General features: G+C 44.0%; 1 protein-coding gene across 3 annotated transcripts in view; it reads left to right on the top strand.

Moving 5' to 3' along the window:
- LOC138299526 (phospholipid-transporting ATPase ABCA1-like) overlaps positions 1-14,597 on the top strand; it is a 2,649,159-nt gene that overhangs the window by 1,232,256 nt on the left and 1,402,306 nt on the right. For all 3 annotated transcript variants that reach the window (XM_069237840.1, XM_069237822.1, XM_069237830.1), the window contains exon 22: positions 1,085-1,222. In XM_069237840.1, the coding sequence (XP_069093941.1) occupies positions 1,085-1,222 (138 nt within the window). The remainder of the gene's footprint in view (positions 1-1,084; positions 1,223-14,597) is intronic.

Raw genomic sequence — 14,597 nt, 5'->3', positions numbered from 1 at the left:
GACATCATGTGCAACCACATGGAGAGACACTTTAAAAGACTGAGGTCTACCAATTTGTTTCCTCAGAAAGCTATAACTCCTTTACCACAAGATGATTTTATGTCATTTGTACAAATTGTTCCCTGTTTCACTTGGGGGAAAGAAACCTGCTCCTATGTGATGTTTTAAATGTCTCACTAGTTCACAATATGTATATCCTTTTGACTACAGTTCATGTGGTGGAGAGGAGCTGAAAAGACTTACCCCATTTTCCCCAACGTATTACCCCCCAGCAGCTTCATTTCCTTAACAAGCTTTGCTGTGCTCTGCACACACGAGACCATGCTACCAGAGAAAATCAACCTAATTCTGAATTTGCTAGATTTTCACAAAAATAAACATTTTTGCTTGTCCTTCAAACTCCCCGACATATACATAGAGAATTAGACATTTTCCTAGCTTTTGATGTGCAGAAAGTTTCCAGTTCCTATATAGAAAGCATGGGGGCCCTAATACCCTTTTACACATATACTGAAAGCTCTTGTATCTACTTCCTGCAGGTGGAAGTTTATAACTCCAGCGAATGTGAGGGACGTGTGGTCAACATTTTTGATGCACATAGATTTAAATATACATGTCTGAATCAGAAGTGGATTTCCACTCCATAAGTCTGTTACAGGAAATCACAATTGTTTTTTGTATCTTTTTGTACCTTTGTATCTATGACCTCCAAGTCATTGATAAACTTTAATGAGATCCACATGCACGAACATTTTTAGTATTTGTAAATTCAATAACTTACACATAAAAGTATCCACAGTTCCAGATTTTGTCCATTTCTATTGAGATTATTTCTTGCACATGTAGGTTACATTTAAATGTGGCATGAACCTCGCAGTCGCCAGATACAATAAGAGGCATTCATAGGATTTTATAAATTCAAACGTGCTCCAAATCGAGGTTTTTAGGAGCATCGCAAGGGGCTTTTAAGGTTGAAGCTTCAGGACTCACCACGACACATCCACAAATTATTAATCTTAGCAAAATGCTTGTGCAGAGTGATTTCCAATTTAATATATTTGTTTTTGGTATTTGTTTCTCACAGGTGGAATGCAAAGAAAGCTGTCTATTGCAATTGCCTTTGTTGGAGGATCTAAGGTGGTTATCTTGGATGAGCCAACAGCTGGTGTTGATCCATATGCCAGAAGGGGAATCTGGGAGCTGTTGCTAAAATTCAAACAAGGTGATTAAAGCTCCGACTGTATTATTGGTTGACGTGCGAGAACAACGTGTATGAAAGTGTTTACATGAAACGCAGAGCAAATGTCTTTGTTTAACAAGAGACACTGGAAACGTTTCAAGAAAAAAATGCTTTTTGTATAATGAGCTTCATGGAAACACTGGATGAACATGTGCCTTTTGTGTGTGTCCTTGATGAAAGATAAACATACAGCTATGTAAAAGCTTGTTCTGGAAAGGGGGTTTAGGCATGACTTGACAGCGCAGCTGTCACCAGTTGTAACGTGATGAATCTAAAAAAGAGCTTTCAGGAGTACTACAGAAAGTTTTTTTTGCTTTGCTTTCACATTGGAGTCAGGGGTGGCTCCTCCTCAATGTTGGAGGAGTGTGGACCCACTGGCTGAGAGCCAGCAGCAGAAAAATAAATTATACTTCAATATTGTTTTATTGTTCTGCTACTGGCTCAGCCAGCATGTGCAGGAAGGGGCAGGGCTGGGCAATGGGAGGGGGAATGAGAAATCGAGTGCACCTAAATGCGCATGTGTGTTTGGCTGGCCGTCTCAGGGTGGCCAAACACACATGCGCATTTAGGATTCTCCAGCCCAGCTGCCTAGACACAAAGATACCAAATCTGATGCTGCTTTCATGCTAGCTGTAGCATGAAAGCAGCACCAGGATTGCTGGGGAGCCTGTTTTGGTGTCAAGGTGAATGCTGGGACACCAGAACAGGAAATGAGGATGAGCGAGGTGGCAGGAGTCTGCAGCGAATGGTAAGTCTTTTCATTAAATGTATTTGCCACCACCCCTCGTCCCTGTTGCCCCTCTCGCCCCTCCTGTTGATGTTTGTGGCAGAAAAAGTGTGGGGCTAAACTAGTCTATATGGATTGTTAGGTCTGGCTTGACAGCGCTGCTGTTGTCTGATCTTAGATTATCAACAAAAAACAGCTTTTAGAGTACTAATGAGAACAGGGCTTTGGCTTGACCCACGTGTGGTTCTCCTGAGTACAGAATTTGATTGGGCCGAATTTGTGAGCTTCCACTCAGAAATACTGCTTGTATTGCATTTTTTGACTTGTGGCTTTGACACAGCAGGACTGAGTTAGTTATGCTTGCAAGCCACTGATCATCGCTATAGGTCTGATCGGTTTATTATGAAACGTCATGATAAAGCCACTAAGCCTAATGTACTAATTGTAAAAGGCATATTTTAAACTCAATAGAATTTTAAGTGTGGATTGTTATTACTGTACATTAAAGCCTACAGGTGGTATTTTGTAAATGGAATCTCACAGATTACGGTAGCAGGCAATGGTTTTGGCGTTCTTCAGCTCATGTGACAATCCATAAATTTATACGGTTTGCTCTGTATGAATTCTTGTTGGGACCTTTCAGGATAGATAGTAGTTTGAAATAGTATTTTGCTTTTCCAGCTGAAATTTCGTGCAGAATCTAATTTTATGAATATATGCCAGATGGTTGCCATGTAGGAATGCTTAAGCTTCATAGAGGATGCCTGAGTTGTTTATGGTGACAAGCCAATGATAACAGCTATAGGCCTGATTGTTCACTAGGAAACAATATTTCCGATGCCATAAGTCTGACCTGTTTATTATGAAAGGTAATGACAAACACAGAAGGCCTGACATATTGAGAGTGAAAATGATATGTTAAAAGACAATAGGCATTTAAAGGTACATTGCTAATTCTCTGTTTATTAAAGCCTACAGGTAGGTATTTTGTTAATCGAAATGTCAAAGACTGAATTTGTATGGAATGATTTTAGTGCTGATTACCACCTCTGACAAGCCCCAGGGGAACAAGATTTCCACTATAATATTTCTTGCTAGAATTTCTTCTTAGCTGTCTGCTAGCATTTTAAAATAAAAAAATAATTAATACATCATATATTTAAATATATATCAATGTAGATACATAGTTGGCCTTTGGATGTCCGCTCTGTTCTACCATGTGTCTGTCTGAGAGTCATTTAGATTCTGCTTTCACCAATAACAGCTTACTGCATGGGGGAATGGTTCAGTCCAGATCAGTCATTGATTCTCTTGCCCTGTGAACGATGCCATTTTGTGATCACATGTGCATCCACCTGAAAATAAGTACACTTTAGTGCCAGGGCTAATTGGCCAGTACTTTAGCTTTCAGCGTTTTGTAAGAGGTTACTTTAGCTCTCCATGCAAAGCTAATGGGTAGCTCACTTGCTGCTCATTTCAACTGTTGTGCACTGCATCACACGTGGGCAAGTCCTCTAACCCAGGAGACCAAGGGATCATTATGGAATGTTGTTGTCCATAGTGTATCATTGATTAACCGTTCCAGGATAGCCAACATGTTCTTTCTAAATCTCGTGGCCTTGCCAGAACGTTAAATCTTCAATAGACTATAGCTCTGCAAGATGGGCACCCATTATGTTTAGTTTTGTAATTGAAAGTGTAAGTCTGCTGTGTTTAGACAAAGATATATTTTCTTTTTTCTACATGTATTCTTTTAATATATTTTGCATACTGTTAATGAGTTTGTGTGTGTTTTATTGCAGTTGCTTCAGAGGATACATGCAAGAATGAGTCAGTGGATTGATGAATGCATACATGAGTGCAAAGACGAGTGAGAGAGTGAATGACTGATGGCATATGGAGTGCCTAAATCTCAAACCCTGTTGACTCTTTTCAGTTTCCCATTGGCTTGAAGGTGATAAAGAGGTGTGCACAAATATTTCACCCCACACTTCCTAAATAAATCAGTCATGGTGGAGGCAGTAAATTGGACCCACTATCCATAAACAGCTCTTCAGAAATCCCTTCCCAGGCAAACACCTCATAGAGGAACCAAATCACAGCATTAATATTCTATGCTGCCATACCATGTACCTCCACCCACCTGGAAAAATGATCCACCATCACAATGAAATATCTCATATTAGGAGGTAACATGTGAAATGGTCCCACACAATCTACAGCAATCCTTTGCCATACCTACCCGGACATAACACTGGTACAATTTCCAGTACAGCAGCAACCAAATGTTTGTCACCGCACCAGCATTGCACACAATCCCTCATCAATATTTCTAACTCCACATCCGCTCCAGGCCACCAAAAATCATTCTTGACCCACACTGGTACCACTCTTGTCTAGATGGCCCACATTAGCTGTCTCAGAAATCCTTTGGGGTGAAAAATCAGGTGGTGTCATCTTATCTCCTCTTACCAGCTATCCTCTGTCCAAAGATAACTGATTAGCAACTTTACTGTAAGACTGCAAAGATACACCCAGAGATTTCTCCTTGGGCCATGTATCTTTTACCAAACTCATGACATGATTCAATACGACATTCTACTTCAACCGATTGCACCAAATCTCCTTTAACAAGGATACATTCCTCAATCTCTTCTTGCACATCCATATCACACAAATCTTTCTACACCAGTAAGTGAGACAAAAATTCTGCTCTTTTATTCTTGCCTCCTGCAATGTGAACTACACTAAAATTGAATTCCAACAATTTGGTAGCTAATCTGGCCAACCTGACCGTGGATTTCATGATCTTGTTTCCAGATAAAGGGCCTGATTCTAACTTTGGAGGACGGTGTTAAACCGTCCCAAAAGTGGCGGATATACCACCTACCGTATTACGAGTCCATTTTATCCTATGGAACTCGTAATACGGTAGGTGGTATATCCGCCACTTTTGGGACGGTTTAACACCGTCCTCCAAAGTTAGAAGCAGGCCCAAAATGTCCACAAAAGGTCTGTGATCTGTCCTCAAACAGAATTTCCTTCCCCAGAGATGTGACTTAAACTTCTCAACATACAAGACACATGCTAGGATTTCTCTTTCTACTACGTAATACCTTGAGTCATCTTCCTTCATTCTTCTGGAGGCAAAACCCACAATGACTTATTTTCCACCATCTAACTGTGATAACACAGCCCCCATGTGAAATGCACTACCATCCACCATCACAGAAATGTCATGTCCTTCAGCATAAGATTGAAGTGCGGGGCAGAAACAATACTTTATTTATTGCAATCAAAACTTTGTTGGCACACAAACAACCACGCAAAATCAGGATCCTTCTTTAACAATATCCTAAAGCATTCTGTCATTTCTGCAAAATTCTTAATAAACTTAGCATAAAATTCACAACGGCCTAAGAACGATCTGAGTTGGTCTTTGTCAGTAGGATAAGGTACATTGATAATTCCATCAACAATGCTTGTTTTTGGGGGGCGTGGCCTGGGACCAATGGAGCTGCACGCATAGTGCGGCGCTCTCGGACCACAATCCAGGCCCGAAGCTTAAATCCTGCCATAATAACGACCGGAGGTCTTAAAAATTGAAGAGAAGTGATTGGAGAATATACAGCACGAGTAGAGACCGGGGCGATACACTTTGGGGCAGAGTTTACTGGGAAAACTCCCCCCGACAACTTTGCGGCTGCCGTGACCCAAAATGGCAGCCACGACAGAGCCGTGAACCCGTTGCAGCCGCGGCCCGCGGCTGAAAGGATACGAAGGTCTCGTGGAGGTGAGGGCCCCCACACCATTCATTGGAGGGTACAAGGGGCTCGGACACCTTCGCCACAAACGTCGAGAGCAACAGTACAAAGCGGAACATCAGCGAATGCAGCATAGTATGGCGCCCTTGGGCCGCAATTCAGGCACGAAGTTTAAATCCTGCCATAGTGACGACCGGAGGTCTTGGGGATTGAAGAGAAGTGATCGGAGAATATACAGCACAAGTAGGAACCGCGGCGCCTCACCCTGGAGCAGAGATCGCCCGGAAAACTCCCCCCGAAAACTTAAGGCTGCCACAACCCAAAATGGCAGCAGCGACAGAACAGTGAGCTCGCTGCGGCTGCGGCCCTCGGCTGAGAGGACACGAGGGTCTCGTGGAGAAGGACACAAGGGGCTCAGATACCTTCGCCACCAACGGCGAGAACAACATTACGAAGCGGAACATCAGCGAATGCGCGTAGGGCAGTGCCCTCAGGCCACAATCCAGGCCCGAAGCTTAAATTCTGCCATAATAACGACCGGAGGTCTTAAAAATTATAGAGAAGCGATTGGAGAATATGCAGCACAAGTAGAAACTGCGGCGCTCCACTATGGGGCAGAGATTGCCCGAAAAACTCCCCCACACAATTTTGCAGCTGCCGCAACATAAAATGGCGGCTGCGACAGAGCAGGGAACCAGCTACAGCCGCGGCCCTCGGCTGAGAGGATACGAAGGTCCCGTGGAGGTGAGATCTCCCACACTATCCATTGAAGGGTGCAAAGAACTCAGACACTTTTGCCACTAACGACGAGAGCAACAGTACGAAGCGGAACATCAACAAATACAGCATAGTGCAGCGCCCTCGGGCCACAATCCAGGCCCAAAGCTTAAACCCTGCCATAATAACGACCGAAGGTCTCAAAAATTGAAGAGAAGCATCTGAGACCTGTTACAATGGTAAAACCAAAAAAACAAGACAAATCACCAGCGGGGGACTCCTCGCAAACTGAAAATCCACCCCCAACGCCCGCCAGAGAATCGCAAACGGGGTACGAACAACAGGAAACAGCTCTGGACACTGTGCTGCTGGCCATTAAAGATTCCCGGGAAGCGCTTGAGCATAAAATCGATAACCTCACCGTAGATCTTTCCCTTTTGCGAGACGACCACCGTAAATTAAAGGAAACGTGGGTTTGCACGAGACTACGCTGACAGGGGTATTAGCGGCGCACAAAGACTTATCCTCAGAAATTAAAGACCTGACCACCCGGCTGAAAACATTGGAGGCAAGGGCGGAGGATGCAGAAAACCGAGCCCGACGGAACAACATCAGATTGGTGGGGGTTCCGGAGGGGGCGGAGGCCTCCGCAGCTTATATAGAAGTATTCCTAGAACAGTGGCTCAGAGACACGATAGCATCAGAGGGCTTCTCACAATTTTTTGCGGTGGAACGAGCCCACAGGATCCCTGGCAGACCACCCCCACCAGGAGTCAGGCCACGGCCAATAATCGCTATATTACTCCACCACAAAGATAGAGACTACGTTCTGTCACAATCCCGCCAACTAGGAGAGATTCAATTGGATGGCCAAAAGGTTATGATATTCCCAGACTTTACGAGAGAAACACAGGCACAAAGGGCATCCTACATCGCAGTAAAACGAGCCATGCGGGAGCATGGTATAAAATATACCATGCTCTTTCCGGCAAAACTCCGAGTGGAATACGATAACAGAACTCATTTTTTTCTCACACCTCAGCTGGCGATGGAATGGCTTGAATCGCTGAACATCCACTGCAGAGCAACCCGCGACCGGACATTCCGAAACCCCGGGAAGAAACGTAGCAGATCCTGGAAGAAGACCACAGAAGCGGCTCCATCGAAACGTCAGTCACAACAGGAGATGCGTGATGCGGTGGAAACAGCAGCAGCGTTAAGCGGAGGAGACTTTCATACACACCGGACCCCAGATGCTACATCAGACGTTGACTCAAACTGTGAACATTCCTCAATATCCTCCCAGGACACTCTTGTCGGCTTGCCTTTGATCACCCCAGGAACGGCGGACGAGATTATTTGACCTCGCTAAAAGAACAAGTTGGCAAGTGAGCGGACAATTGTGGGGGAATCTCAATCTGTTTAGGGACATTGATAGGACCCAACCGTAAATATAGAGCGATAGGAACCTAGATGTAATTTCTTAACCGGCACATTACACATGATCGGGCCTGGGGAAGGGTCCAGGACGCTGCCTCTTGGTCTCTGGCACGCTTCCCTCCAATAGGTTGATAATTAAGGTTATAATAGTTGTAATGGTTTGGACGGGGAGAGTTATAGGTACCGGTCCTGGGGAGAGGGAGTTACAAAAGGGGTTTGATTTTGGTTGTGTGGTTTTCAGGGTTTATCAGGCACATCTATCTTGCAACCCAAATGGTTCACACCTTAGATTACGAAACTCAATAGGTTTGTCCAGTAGTAGTAATAGAGCGGTGTTAGCGGACCGCCTCTACACCCCTCCATAAATTATGACCACAGAATACAAGATAATCACATGGAATGTCAGGGGCCTAAATAACATGTCCAAGAGGTACAAGGTTCACAGCTTTCTTAAACGAAGGGGAGTGCACATAGCTATCTTACAAGAAACTCACTTGTTGGAGCAGGAGATCAAGGCCTTGAAAAAGCGCTGGAGGGGACAAATATTCACCACTACCCACTCAGCGTTTGCGAGGGGAGTGTTGATATGAATCAGACCAGGCGTCCCATTCCAGGTTCTTTATACCTTGATCGACACTGAGGGGAGATACGTAGTGATTTCTGGTAGATTGGACGGGAGAGAGGTAACTCTTGCGGGACTATACGCCCCAAATCACGAACAGGGAAGATTCCTAGACAGATTATCACTGATCATGAGCACACTTTTCACTAGCACTACGTTAATAGGAGGAGACTTTAATTGTGTAATGGATACCGCAATGGATAGATCGCACCCACCATTGTCACAATCCGTAACCCATAAAACAGCACTGCACTTCCAGCAGTGGCAAAAACACTGGCAATTAACGGATTGTTGGCGCAAACTTAATCCCCCCAATAGAGAATACTCTTTCTATTCAGCAGTTCACGACCTACATGTACGACTGGACACCTTTTTGGCGTCTCCAGAGGTGCAGTCTGTGGTGACGAAGGCCGAGTATCTTGGCCGCACCATCTCAGATCATAATCCCTTATTGATTTCTTTGGCCTGGTGCGGCGAGAGACCTTTGATTTCCACTTGGCGTCTGAGAGCAGAGTCACTTGAAGATGAAGCTTTTAGAGCCCAACTGGGCACGCAGATTACGGAATTCTTCGAGAACAATGCTGGAACTGCCTCGTCCAGATCTGTCGAATGGGAATCCTTTAAAACAGTGATCAGGGGATATTGTATTAGCACAACTGTGGGAGTACGGAAGGTGCTAGAGATAGAACTAACCGATCTCGAGAACTCCCTTAGAGATCTCGAACGTAAGCACCCAACACAACCCGACCTCTCAACACAACTAGAAGAGACAAGGGCTAGAATAATAGAAACTAACACTAGATTGTCTTGTTTCGATTACAAACAATTCTTGCAGAAGCAACATACAGAGGGCGACAGAGCAGGTGCCCTACTGGCCTGGCTGGCCAAACTGCCGCCCCAACATCAAACCATAGTGGTGGAGTTAGAGACCACCCCGGGCATTAAAGTATATGGACAGAAGGAGATCAATGCCATCTTTCTTAAATATTACTCAGAGCTATATGCCCCTCCCAACGAAGTACTCAGCGACGCTCAATTACAAGATCTGGGGAACCTCAACCTTCCGGCATTGAAAGGGGAAGATAGAATTGCTTACAGAAATAAAGACTGCAATCCAGAGTATGGCAAGGGGCAAGGTACCGGGAGGAGATGGTCTCCCTTTGGAGTTTTACCTCACGTATCAGGACTCATTAACCTCCCAGCTCAGCATCTTATATGCAGAGGCATGGAATAACAACAGCTTGCCTCCTTCCACTACAGAGGACATAATGATTCCCCTTCTGAAACCCACCAAACCCCCCACAGAAGTTCGATCATACCGCCCACTATCAATGTTGAACTTAGATTATAAAATACTAAGCAGAGTATTGGCTAACAGACTTCTACCATACATGTCCTCATTAATCCATCAGGACCAATCGGGATTCATCCCAAAGCGAAGCACTGCCCAAAATATCCGTCGATTGATTTCACTCCTTCATGCCCTGCCCTCTGACGCAAATAGAGCAGTAATCATCTCGATAGATGTCGAGAAGGCTTTTGATAGCCTACGATGGGACTACCTAGAGCGAGTGATGCTGCAGCTAGGACTAGGAGAAGGGTTTGTCAAATGGACGAGGCTTCTCTACACAAACCCCACAGCGAGAGTACGCACTGGCCATACAATATCCCCTTCCTTTGCCATAGGTAGGGGTACAAGACAGGGCTGCCCGCTATCACCTTTGCTTTTTGCGTTGGCAGTTGAGCCTCTCGCCCAATCAGCTAGGTCCCAGAGGTTCTACGAAGGCATTACAATCAATGCTTGGACGCATCATATTGCTCTCTATGCAGATGACATGTTACTCTTCCTCTGGAACGCAGAGACCGATCTACCAGGAGCAATGACAATGTTAGACAACTTTGGAGCTGCATCTGGGCTCCGGATAAACTGGGGGAAGTCGTCCATTTTTCAAGCTACTAGGGGTATCGAAGAACCAATGGACAATCGGGGTCTCCCGTGGTCCCCGTCCACATTCAAATATTTAGGGGTCAATATCTATCACTCCGCTGAGGATTTACTAGAAGGGAACATTCAGAGCACGATTAGGAGTATCAAAAACAGCATGATATTCTGGCAGACACTTCCGCTAGCGGTTACTGGGAGAGTTGCACTGATTGAGATGATAGTATTACCTAGAATGTTATATTATTTCACAACCATCCCACTCATTATACCGAGGGTGGTATTTAAAACAATTTCGTCCTTGATTACAAGATTTATATGGGGAACCAGCAGACAAAGGATAGCATTGCGCGCCCTCCAGAGAACAACAGCAGAGGGTGGTTTGGCTGTTCCTGACTTTGAATTATACTATTGGGCGAGCCAACGCCAATGGCTGGCGCGATTCATCAGAGCACCCCCAGTGGGGGAAGCACTGAGAGCCCATCTCCACTGCTCCCGTGATAAATTCTGGGCATTCTACTAAACCCCAAGAAACAGAATAAACCACTTCCGATAGAATGGGAAGCATCACGTCACTGCTGGGAACAATACCTAAAACGAACACATACCAGAACACCGTACTCACCAGAGGCCCCCCTGATCTGCATAGGAACCGTCACAGGAAATCATGTGATAAGGGGTATCACCCAATTCATGGCACTTCAGATCGACACCATAGGGGCCCTATATAATAATGGGAAACTGTGCACTTATGCAGAACTGCAGGAAAGGTTCCAGATACCATCAGGGCTGTTCCTAACCTTTAATGCAATTGCTAGGACTCTTCATAGACAATGGGGCACAGGACTAGAAGAACCCCCCAGACATAATACCTGTGACCAAATATGCACTATAGGAGACCAAGGGAAGTTGATATCAGGGATATATACATCTCTACTAACCAGCATATGTCTTCCCTTAAATAAACTTAAGACCAAATGGCAGGGGGAACTAGATGTTACAATAGATGACACACAGTGGACAAGAATAACCACACACATATATACAGTTTCCAGAAATGCCAGGTTTAAATTAATAAACATATATGTTTATCACAGAGCTTACTTAACCCCCCTATATGATATCAAAGATTTATGGTGTAGAGAACGCCAGCTGCCACGTTGTGCAGAACTAGCAGCAGAGTTGGTGCACATGCTCTGGAGTTGCCCACTAATCAGGGACTACTGGACGGGGATATTTGACGCACTCTCCACTTGCACGGGCAGAACATTATCCCGATCAGCCATGGTGGTGGTTTTGGGAGATTTCCCTCGCCCCAGCAAGCATAAAATCACAAACCGATTCATAGACCTTGCTCTGATACTAGCAAGGAGAGAAATAACTTCACACTGGAAAGATCCGAAGGGACCACAGATAAATCGTTGGAGAAATGCATTAATCAAGTGGGCGGAAACTGAAGGGACAGTATTACTAAGGGAAACACTCAGGGGCCTAGGAACTAGAGACAATGCTCAGCATTGGAACCCGATACTGGGCAATTTTAGAACACCTGACACTTCTAACTCTGATGCAGAGGCAAATTTATCAGAATCAGATCATGTATAGTTGACCAAGATATTCCTGTTGAAGACCGTACAAGAGACCAAATAAGTAACTCATTTGTGAACCGAACAAACACCTCTGTATAATTGATGGGAAGTGCGAAAGGGGAGAGGAAGGGGAAGGGGGGGGTTACAAAAGATGGGAAGTTATTTTGTTCTGTATGCGTTTTCATGCAATTATAAAGCAATAAAAGAGATCTTAAAAAAAAAAAAAACAATGCTTGGTTTGGGGTTAACACCTTGTGATGGCAAAACATGGCCCAAATGTTCAATTTCACTCACCCCAGAAATGAAAGTATTATTTGTAATGGTGACCCCGATAGCCTCCAAAATAGATAATACAATTCCCACTTATTTGTCATGTACTTCTTTGGTATCAGCAAATATGAAATAGTCATCTTGAAAAATACCTATATATGGAACATTCCCAAACATTTTTGTCATGACCTTCAGTGTTGCTCTTTTTTAAACTAAGAGGAAATGATGCCAAGGAATGCAGCACTTTTAGTCTGAGTAATGAATTTATTAAGATACTTCCCAGATATCAAATAAAAGCACATGAATACATGAAAATAAGCATTTAACTCAAATGAGGTAAAACATGTGCATATGCAAGAATAATCACAGACAAAAATGTGCAATACATGAGGAGTGAATATATACATAAGCTGGATAATTAAGAATTAAAATGCATCACCATGGGGATTAAATACATCATCCTTGACAGCACCAAGCAGGGAAACTCTCAAAGAGCCGAGAAAGCAGCCCCCCAAGGGATCAATCTCCCAGATAGCACATCCACTCCACAGGTGAGATCCTGCCTTAGCACCAAGTTTCCCCGTCTTTCATACCTTAAACTTATTCAAGAGGAAGATACTAGTAACCCCTTCTCTTCTGTTATCAATTCAAATGCTGGCTGTACTTGGTCTGTGTTGAAAAACGCAAAAGAACTGGCCAGACCCCAATATGCTTTCCTGAGACAGAGCTGTGTAGTGGATCCTGTCAAGTTTTAATGGGTCTCAGGAGTTTAGCTTAGCCTTCTGATTTGCAGGCCTGTGCCCTCGTCACCTAGTGACTTTTAACCTGCTTATCCTGCTATGTCTTAGCCTGTTTATTTTATTACTTCTTTTAAGATGGTTGCCTTTGTTTAGAGCAATGTTTTGATTTACGTTATCAGTATCACTCTGTGAAGGCATCACTATTAGCGTCAAAATTAAGTGAGGTATGTAAGTATTCACATCATGTCACTTTCCCACTTACGTGTGACAGGAACATAATGTACTTTGGTGGGAACTGTTAACATATTTACTGCCACAAGCCTGCCCCCTTATCTATTGCTTGGGAAAATACCTGCACCAGGGGTCCTACAAGATCTCTATAAATACATCTCACATAGACAAGGTTATCAGAGGGATTCCTACCAGAGGCAATTGAAGCCACCTGTGCTGCACGTCGCCTTGATGCAGACCTAGCCTTCGTGTCAACCCGGAGTCTGACCTAGACCTCATTCCAAGGTAACGAGGGTTGGGGGACGCTTCTCATGGACATGGTACTGGCAGATTAGGTTTATCACACCTATCTCTCGTTAGGTTAGAGATTAGGTTTGGTATGCCAGGGATTTTATATTTAATGTTTATTGCAATATGGATTGGGTCTTTGTATTGACGATTCGCATTTTTACAATCATGTTTCTTCTAATATGCATTATCCTAATCATTGCAGCTCATGCATTTTATTGTACATTGAAGCCTTATCAATAGATATATTGAAAACTCTCATGCATCTCGTTTATTGCCTGTGTGTGACTTAGATTTATTGCTAACGTGAGAAAAGGATAACTTCTGTTCCTCCGTGACTCCCCTGAGATGTCGCACTCTAGAGTCCATGCGTAAGGGTGCCAAAAATCACCTTTTTCTGTTTGGGTTTTTGGTGAGGTACTGCTTATGAGCCAGGAGGGTTGGGCAGATAGTTGTGACTTGTAGGAATGGCCTAGTCACCTACAAACAAAAGTGCTACCATCCCTAAACCTGCAATGTCGCCTAGGAGCAAGAGTCCAACTATGACATGGTGTTTTGATATTAATTTACGGATATCCTGAGTACTTCTTTCTCACTCACAGCAGGTACCCTAAGTACCAATATACAGAGGTGTCCATGGTCTTGGGGATAATCCTCCTCACCTGAACAGGGAGCACCTAGCTAGGAGGTAGGTTGTTCAAGCATGAGCTCTCAAAAGGACCTTCTTCCCATTTGGTGTTCCTTCTCTTTACCCATTATCCAACATGGCTAACACCATAGATGTTCCAGAAAATGCTAGACATGCATTAACACTATATCTAGTTCACAGTGGAAGCCAAGGAAGGTTACCAAACAGAAACATTCTATTCTTGGGTCACCTTTCCTGAGGAAGTCCCTACAACATTCACATTTCACACATATGAAATAGAGAACGTACCATGACGGTACCAAGCTTACCAGTATGTTGAAATACCCATTACCTATCAAGAACTTCAGAACTAGTTTATTGGCCCCCTACCACATGTAA

This window comes from Pleurodeles waltl, chromosome 1_2, assembly GCF_031143425.1.
Source record: "Pleurodeles waltl isolate 20211129_DDA chromosome 1_2, aPleWal1.hap1.20221129, whole genome shotgun sequence".
Classification (NCBI taxonomy): Eukaryota; Metazoa; Chordata; class Amphibia; order Caudata; family Salamandridae; genus Pleurodeles; species Pleurodeles waltl.
Note: the sequence above shows the minus strand (reverse complement) of the source record. Positions and strands in the feature narration are given on the sequence as shown.